At 40.0% G+C, this 8,479-nt stretch overlaps 1 protein-coding gene across 1 annotated transcript; it reads right to left on the bottom strand.

Annotated features, from left to right (window-relative positions):
- Positions 1-5,223: 5,223 nt before the first annotated feature.
- LOC110911795 (uncharacterized protein At5g01610) lies at positions 5,224-7,584 on the bottom strand. The gene is made up of 3 exons (XM_022156449.2): positions 7,389-7,584; positions 6,106-6,160; positions 5,224-5,748 (listed from the first exon to the last, which is right to left on the bottom strand). The coding sequence occupies exons 1-3, from the start codon at positions 7,488-7,490 to the stop codon at positions 5,369-5,371; spliced, it is 537 nt and encodes a 178-aa protein (XP_022012141.1). The 5' UTR covers positions 7,491-7,584; the 3' UTR covers positions 5,224-5,368.
- Between the last annotated feature and the right edge of the window lie 895 nt (positions 7,585-8,479).

The raw sequence follows: 8,479 nt of genomic DNA on the forward strand, positions 1-8,479 counted from the left end.
TTATCTAGTTGATGGTAAATATCCGAAAGCTTTTGCTTACCCATTTTGTACGTTAATAAGTAGTTAAATAACACGAAAGGATAAATAAAGAAACAAATAATTCACACAAACATGTACAACCAAAACTGTCGTCTTTGCGACCATTCAATATACTTTTAGTAGTATGCATCCGTACACACTGATTATCTTACAAGGTTTTTTTTAAGTTATTTTACAGATTTATATTTTTCTTTTTATTATTATATACTACAACCATACTACCCCATGCAATCCCTGTTAGCTGGCACTTCAGAAACGACGTTCCCTCTCATCGTATTTCCAGGAGATCTGCTCTCCTACCTCCCGAATCCTATTTCCGGCATCCACCAGCTCCTCGCCATAATGGCAGAGTTCAGCTAAGTTTTCGTTGCTCATTGGTGGGTTAGGTATAGGTTCCGGGTCGAATTGAGGGAGAAAAGTGTTAGGGCTATTCATAATGTTCTGAAATTGCCAGTCGGCAGTCCACCACTCCTCTAGTGCTCCTGGTAAAGGTCTAGGGTGCATAATAGGGTCTGGAATGGCAGGTTCTAGGTTAACAGGCAATAGGGCTTCGGCTGGGTAATTAAAGAGAGTTTCATCGGCAGATCCGATGATATCCCCAAGTGCTAATTTTCGGTCCAATTCTTCCTCCCAAGATAGCATCTCTTGGTTTTGTTTGGAACTTTCCCCAATCTCTATGCCTTTCCCTTTGTCTTTTGGGTCTTCCTTTTTCATGGTCTTCTGGGTTGCTGGCTTCTTCCTACGTACACGCCTCCAACCTACCCACCTATGTCTCTTTTTCGCTACTTTAGGTTTTTCCTGAGGTTGGGCTTTAAATACCATAGGCTCCTCCACATCTGCCTAGTATCCAGTAGTAATACTGGTGATATCCATATCTTTACTATGGATTGAAATATTCTGTAGGGCTTCTGATAGTTCGTTCATGCTGTTAGCACACACGAAGACGCACACAATCCTAAGTTAAACTTTTGTAAACTAAAATTTCACAAAATCACATAATGGTAATAAGATAAATTAAGTATTTCTAAATACTTAATTGGCTTAAATCAGTGGCTCCGATACCACCTTTTTCTGTCACGGCCCCCGCGCCCGGTTTGACCCGGTCCAGGAGCCGCGGGACAGAAACCCATGGTATTTATGTTCACAGCGGAAGTCTTAACAGGATCGTTTAAACTTGAAACTGCCCGAGTATTATTTATTTAATAATGCGGGATAAACCCCGTAATTTACAGTAGAGGAAATCTCATAGGAATTCTCTTATTTTACAAAAACATGTTTATTTATTCATTTATTTACTTGAGCCACTATTTCAAGCTTGGGAGTGCTCCGTAGCACTTGTACTTGATTCATAGTAGGTCACCTGAAACATGTTGTAAAAATATTTTGTCAGCGGGGAAATACTGAGTGAATCATTCATTTGGATAAAATGACACATAGTTATAAATTACAGCATAAGAGCGATTACAATGGCACTATCTTATTTTTATCTGGCGCCGGTGTCACCTCTTGGTGACGATGGTAATGCCACTATTGGGTCCTTCCCCAAGTAGTGACGATTATCACCGTTAGGACTTATTTGCCTAACCTGTGTTAGGGCTTATTAACCTAACCGTGAGAAATTAGTAATGTGCACAATACCCCACTAGCCAGTGATTCAAGATAACCACGACTTAATCCCTGTAATTATAACTTTTGAAAATAATTTGAGGTATTGTAAAACAATTGATAAAAAGAGAAATGACTCACATTGCAAGTTTATACGGGCAGGGTTTTGCCTACTGATAAGCCGAATAACCTAGTTTAAACAACAATGCACACGAACCAGGTTAGTAACTAATACAACATTTACGATAGCTCACGAGATACAACCCTCACAACGAATGACAAAGTGCCATACTAAACATCCATCGTATTAACGACGAATGACAAAGTATAACCCTAATGCGGGCAGCACTTAAACATCCATTGGATAGTTTCAATCGATCGGATATTTAATCGTAGCAGCGATCGAGTTAATACCCGGTGTTGTGGCAGCACCTCACTATATGAAATTATACTTTTGAATAGCCTAACTTCGTTTATGAAAGATTTCGTCGACACGACTGAACTGCTCATGATCTAACCTATTTATAGCTGAAAAGTAGTGTTCTCGCGGCCCGCGTAAAACATAAGCAAAACTTTAAGCGGCCCGCGGGGCCGCCTAGTCTAGGCGTAGGTTTGATTGGTCATGAGTAGGTCCCCAGATGGTCAACACGTGGCCCCGGAATACTTATCCGGTCAAACATAAGTGGACGCGGCCCGCGTAAGGATATGTTTAACCTTTACGCGACCCACCTGGACTCCTAAAACTTATCCGGTTTAATCATTAAGTTGTAGCGGCCCGCGTAAGGTTAAGCTATCCCTTACGCGGCCTGCCTAAAACCCATTTTTCTTGTTTTCTTGATTTTTCAAGCTGGTTAGGGTTTTAGGGGTCCGGGTTTTCGCGTATGGATAATTTAGGGACATTTTTGAAGGTCCTTACAACGATCGAAACGGAACGCCAAAACTTAGTTTGCCGGAGGCATCTGATCGAATGGCAGTTCGATCGGATGGCCATCCGATCGGACAACCAGCCGATCGGACAGCCATCCGATCGAACGGCCTTCCGATCCACAGCACCACTTCACCTCCCTTCTCCTCTTTGCTTATAAATACTCCTCAGTCACATCAAGAACACTTGATGTGACTGCTGCTGTTCGACCAGTCGCTCCAACCCCTTCATCTCTCGATTTATCGCGATTCTTGCAAGTTTTCAACTCAAATCTTATACTTCTTTGATCTACACACACTCCTCCACCTTTCTATCTTTTAAATCTCAACTTTTAACCGTGAAATCAACGGATTTGAGGTGTTCTAGGGTGATGTCATCATGAAGTTCTTACGAACTTCAAGTGTTGGCCTTATTCCACCAAAAACAACTCAGATTCGAAGGATTCCCACAAGAATAAACAACATTTTCACAACAGATCTACACATAATCATGAATAAAAGGATTGAAATATGGTTTTCCAACTTTCTTTAAACTCTTTTACACTCAAAGCACTCAAGACCGGTAGAATCGGAGCTTATACCGACCTTCTGCTCATTTCTAGTGTCGTGTTGGTCCAAGATCTGATTTCTAACGAAGAGACGACCAATTTCGGGTTAAACATGGAAAAACCGTCAAGAACAGCCAGAACTGATGGAACGGGGTGGTTCCCGGCCGTTAGAACAAGCCGGACTTGATGGAATTTCAGTTGTTTAGCACGTCATAGCAGCGTCTCGACCAAAACCACCAAAAAACCTTCGAACTTTGTCGAATACAGCTGGAGCCGATCGGACAGGCCAGCCGATCGGACAGGCCAGCCGATCGGACAGGCCAGCCGATCGGGCAGCCCATCCGATCGGATAGCATCCCATCCGAACGGGCCGGCATTCGATCGGATTATCATTCGTTTCTTGTTTATCCCGCTATCGTTTAACGCGCTATCAAACGCTCACGCAATCAGTCTGTAATCAGGGTATTCTCAGACACTTTCCCGCCAATCCAACCAAACTGTGTTAACCTACCAAATACGCACTGTGAGTATACTTGGACCCCTTTTTATCGCATTTTGGGTGTAACATACGTTCCTAACAAATCGAACTTATCAAACGAATTATTCAGTCAATCAATTTATCACTTGCGAATAACTATTATGCATAGATATACGTGATGTTAGTTGCATATGTGCTAGGACTTATACTCGTGACGTCCCACCACGACTAGTATAGTACTATTGCGCCCGACGGGGTCTAGTTATGCCAGCGAAGAATCGAGCATCGAGGATTTAGCTGGTAGTATCAATTTTGTGAGTATATATGTCGTGTATTACGTTTATGCATGTGGAAATTCGCAGCACTTTTTAATCTATTACGCTACTACATATCAAACCTGTATACTCGCTAATACTTTAGCATTGACATTATTTTAACGTATGTTGCAGGTTTAGTCGCAGTCTACATCAAACCAAGCTAGGAAGTCTAGAAACTCACCTAAAATCTAGGTTGTCGGATTTGAATTGTTCGAGAGAACAAGAAACCTGTGATGACTTATGTGATTGTATTATTTGTTAGTATGGGATGACGAATGTAATAGATATTATCGCAATATAGTTGTTATGGATTCTCTTGAGCAATCTGATTTGCCTAGTGCCGCGCCCCGATAATTCCGCCATCGGTTGGGGTGTGACAGATTGGTATTCCGCCGATGATTCATTTTTCGTATTGTAGAATGAGAATAGAGATGATTATAGAAGAGGTGGAGTGTATTGTAGTTGGATGTGGTAAAAAAAAAAAGAATAGAAGTGTGAGTTTTATAGTGAAAAAATATTTTTTTACACGTAGCCGTTGGCCAACGGCTTGTTTGGTTTGGCCATTGAGAGCCCGCCATGTCATATCGATAGACCCGCCCCACGCCCGGCTTTAAACTCCCGCCCCTTGGGCCACACCCAAACCCAAGCCCACCTGGGGTGGTGGCTTGGGCGTTTTCAGCCAACCCACGCCCCAACCTCCGCCCCATACCCCACAGTCTAAGATCAAATTACATAATGAATAGCTAAATGTGTTGTTTACATCTGAATCGGAAGAATTTGGATTCTGTTCATGCATGATTTAAAATTTTGTGGAGAGCATTAAGACAGGGGGAAACAGAATTGTTAGAAATAGAATTTGGTTTACAACGTGTGAAGACGGCGACACGTCATATTCACCACGCGTGGAACAAGGTGGTGGCGGCGGTGTTTCACGGCCCATAACTCGTTAAATTCTAGCCATCACCTGGTGCCCCGGGTGCTCTAAGAAAGGGGGGTTACGGAGAGTTATATAACTTGTGTGTGTAGTAGGGTTATATCCTTCAATTATACATGTATATGTATGTATATATGTCTATGTGAGAGAGAAAAACCAAAGTCCGCACCGCTATGCGTATCACGACAATGCTCTATAACCCCTCCCCCCTCTAACGCCGGGTAAGGGGGTGGGGGCAGTGTTCCGGGGCGCAATAGAGCGTTATTGCCCAATATAGCGCTATATAACCCCTCACTACGCATGGCCTAACATAGTTTCACTTTTAATAAACTTTTATTTGGAACTTATGATGTCGATCTTTTCGATTTACACAAAAACTTAGAAAGCAATCATCATAAGAATAATAAGCTTCCATAAAAGATTATTCAATAACAGAAAACTACCAATGAATAAGGTCATAAACATCAGATATTAACACCACAAATGCAAGATCACAAGAAAAATATATAACCCTTTGCGACCTTCAATACTCCTCAACTCGAGTAGCATCACGAGGCGTCTCGTAAGCCTCTCTAGGTCGTGATTTTTTCACGCCAGCCGTGAACCACACTTTATCAGACCGATAGTTCTCCACAACCACGCTCGTTACTTTCACCCAAACCAACACTTTCGTCTTCATTCCATCAATCACTGTGAACTTTCCCCTTGACACAAGCCCTTTGACCCGAGTTGCATACCTTACGACCGATTGGTCCTTAAAGCAAACCTCACAAGGATAGGGTAAGTGGACCACGAGCTTTAGCTTTGACTCATCAAACTCGTAGCACGTAATGTTTTGTGGGAATAATCCGGGAGGAAGGTTGTATTCTCTAAGGAAATCGGGCAATGGTTTCAGTGGCTTGCCTGTGAAGGAAGATATATCAGTCATCATACAACAATAGTACGTAAAGGTGGCAAACAACAAGGGTCACGCAGGTGGGTTAGATAACGGGTCAAAGCAGCTATTTTTTTTTAATCCGCAAAAGACACTTGTCTAAACAGGCGGGTTGGATAACACATCAAAGCACCTATCTTCTAACCATCAAAAGAAAGTTGTCAAATTTTCTTTTGTTGCAAATAAGTAGATCGTTAGAATTGATTACAATACTATATTTTTATAGTAATTTCTGTTTTTGGAAGAAAGTGATTTAACAGAATTTTATGCATTATAAATATGCTTTGGGCGTTTTGAACGAAAGAAAGAGCGCACACAGGACATACCTTTTAGCTTGTCAAATACCCATTTTGCCTTCTTTTCCACAGTATTTGAGAATGTCTGCAAACATGAAAGCAAATTTTAACAATCTAAACAGATTTAATTAAAATCCATAAATATACATGTATTCCTAAATGCATTAGTGCATCATTGTGAGACATGAACTTCCGGAGAGCTCATGTGTATCAGTGTATGATTGTCGATCATAACACACAAACACACACACCAATATGTTGAGAACGATCAAGGTTTCAAAATAACTTATAAAAGGTAACTGCCTACGACTAACGGTCTCAAAGTTTCAAAAATGATTTATATAAGGCAACTGTCTACGACTAACAGTTTCCAATTGTCACATCACTCCAAGTAAAGAAAAAGGCCAACACAATCAACGTCTTTGACACGTCAGCTTCCATATCAAGCAACCATCTCGTATGAATAATCAAGATAACAAACAATTCCTACTATCTCTCCATGTGTTTCACTGATTTTAAGCATGATAACAAATAACATAAATTAACCAATTCCTACAATCACCCCTGTGTTTCACTGACTTGTGTTATTCCCTAATCCCTATCACCAACTAAAGTTTGAGAAAATTCAAGAACATACACACTCAATTACATAATAATAATAACAAAAATCCTGCACTACATTCCACAAAAAAAAAAAAAAAATGCCCAGTGGCCACGGGCACCCATCTAAAACCGGTTTGGGAGTCCAAGTGGCGCGGGTTCGAATCCTGCTTGCAGGCTCTTCGCTCCCCTCGAACTCGGCTGGGTATTCACCGCCAGGCAGCGTTGCCGGGTCGCTAGCTTGGGAAGGGAGATCCCTTCCGCGGGCGGTCAGGGGTACCGTGCATTTACCCTTTTTTTTTTCATTCCCCAAAAAACAAAAAGATCCATCGAAAATCAATGAGCATAACAATCAATTCCATTGAGGTTAGATCAGATTCCAGTTTGAAAAACTACCATCTATATCAATAATTCAGAATTATCTACTTTAAATGCAACAGAAAAGACAAATTCACCAAGATTACTAAACAAAATCCACCACAATCCATTTAAAACAATGATCAATTACACACAAGTAAAATCAGATTAAACAGGAAATAACCTAAATTACATAAAAAAATCACTGCAATTCCACATAAACATAACAAACAAACAAATCGAATCAACTGTACATAACAGATCCTACATTGCATTGCAATTTGATACAACAAACAACCCCTAACAAACCTAAATTGAACTCGTAACAGATCTAATAAATTAGTATACATACATACCGATAGATCTTGAGAAATGTTGGAGATCTCTTCTTTCGCCTTCTTTGACACCCAAAAACTTCCAGCTTTTATACTTCCAACTTTAATCAATGCCTTCTCCATCTTCTTTCACTCTTGAATTGGATTCAAAATGAGTGAAGATTTCTTTCACTCACTCAAAATCACTCGTTTTGGTTATAATCTCTTATCATAACTTAATATTATTAGAGAATTTCACTTGTCTTTTATTTTAAGAGGTGAAATATTTCTGTACAACCTGTTATGCATGGTGTACGAGTTGTTAGAGGAGGATGCATCTGGTTTTAGTGATAAATGGTCTGGTAAAAGGAATTTTGCCAGGTAACATATGCGGCGGGTTTGCTTTTTTTTTTTTTATTCTCTCACTTTGCTTTACAGGCTATATTTTCATTAATAGGTCATCAACTTTGTAGTTCGTTATTTTTGGTCCCTTGCGATCTTAAAATTAGTACAAGTCGGTTTTGAGTTTTTCAACTTTCGTCCATAAACGTTCAATTTTTAAATTTAAGTGGGTATCTAAATCGAATTGATACCGACCAAACAACGTTATTACCCGTATCATTATTTATTTTTATGCTTTTTGGTTCCGCTACTAGTTGGGTTTAGTATTTTTGATAAGCATGTTCTGTATTCGATTAACAGTTTTACTCATTTCGCTTTCAATATTTTCAATACTCGTCTCACCCCTAGTTTGCAGGTAACAAACAAGCAAAAACTCAAACCTTACAAGTTCGTCTCAAATATAAGTTTTTCAACTATTAGAGGCTGTTTGGCAATTTCTGAATGGTTAAGTTCTGAATCAGTAAAATGAACCATTAAATGCTGAACCAATAAGATGTCTGAACCATTAAGAGCTAGTGTAATGTTTAACCATGCAGAGGCAAATGTCTGACCAATTCAGATTAGAGGTCTTAACCATTCAGACTCAGTACAATGCTTAACCGTTTAAAGGTAAATGTCTGATCCATTAAGACATTTGCTCGCGAAACAAACAATCGGAACCATTAAATGCTGAACCAATAAGAGGTCTAAACCATTAAGATCCACATTAAGAGCTAAACAAACAGCCATTT

The sequence above is a fragment of the Helianthus annuus genome, chromosome 8, assembly GCF_002127325.2.
Source record: "Helianthus annuus cultivar XRQ/B chromosome 8, HanXRQr2.0-SUNRISE, whole genome shotgun sequence".
Lineage (NCBI taxonomy): Eukaryota > Viridiplantae > Streptophyta > Magnoliopsida > Asterales > Asteraceae > Helianthus > Helianthus annuus.

Coding starts and splice junctions, on each gene's coding strand:
- LOC110911795 (XM_022156449.2), bottom strand. CDS start 7,490: ATGGAGAAGGCATTGATTAAAGTTGGAAGTATAAAAGCTGGAAGTTTT. Junction 6,161..7,388: donor ACATTTCTCAAGATCTATCG/GTATGTATGTAT, acceptor TCATGTTTGCAG/ACATTCTCAAATACTGTGGA. Junction 5,749..6,105: donor GGTATTTGACAAGCTAAAAG/GTATGTCCTGTG, acceptor CTTCCTTCACAG/GCAAGCCACTGAAACCATTG.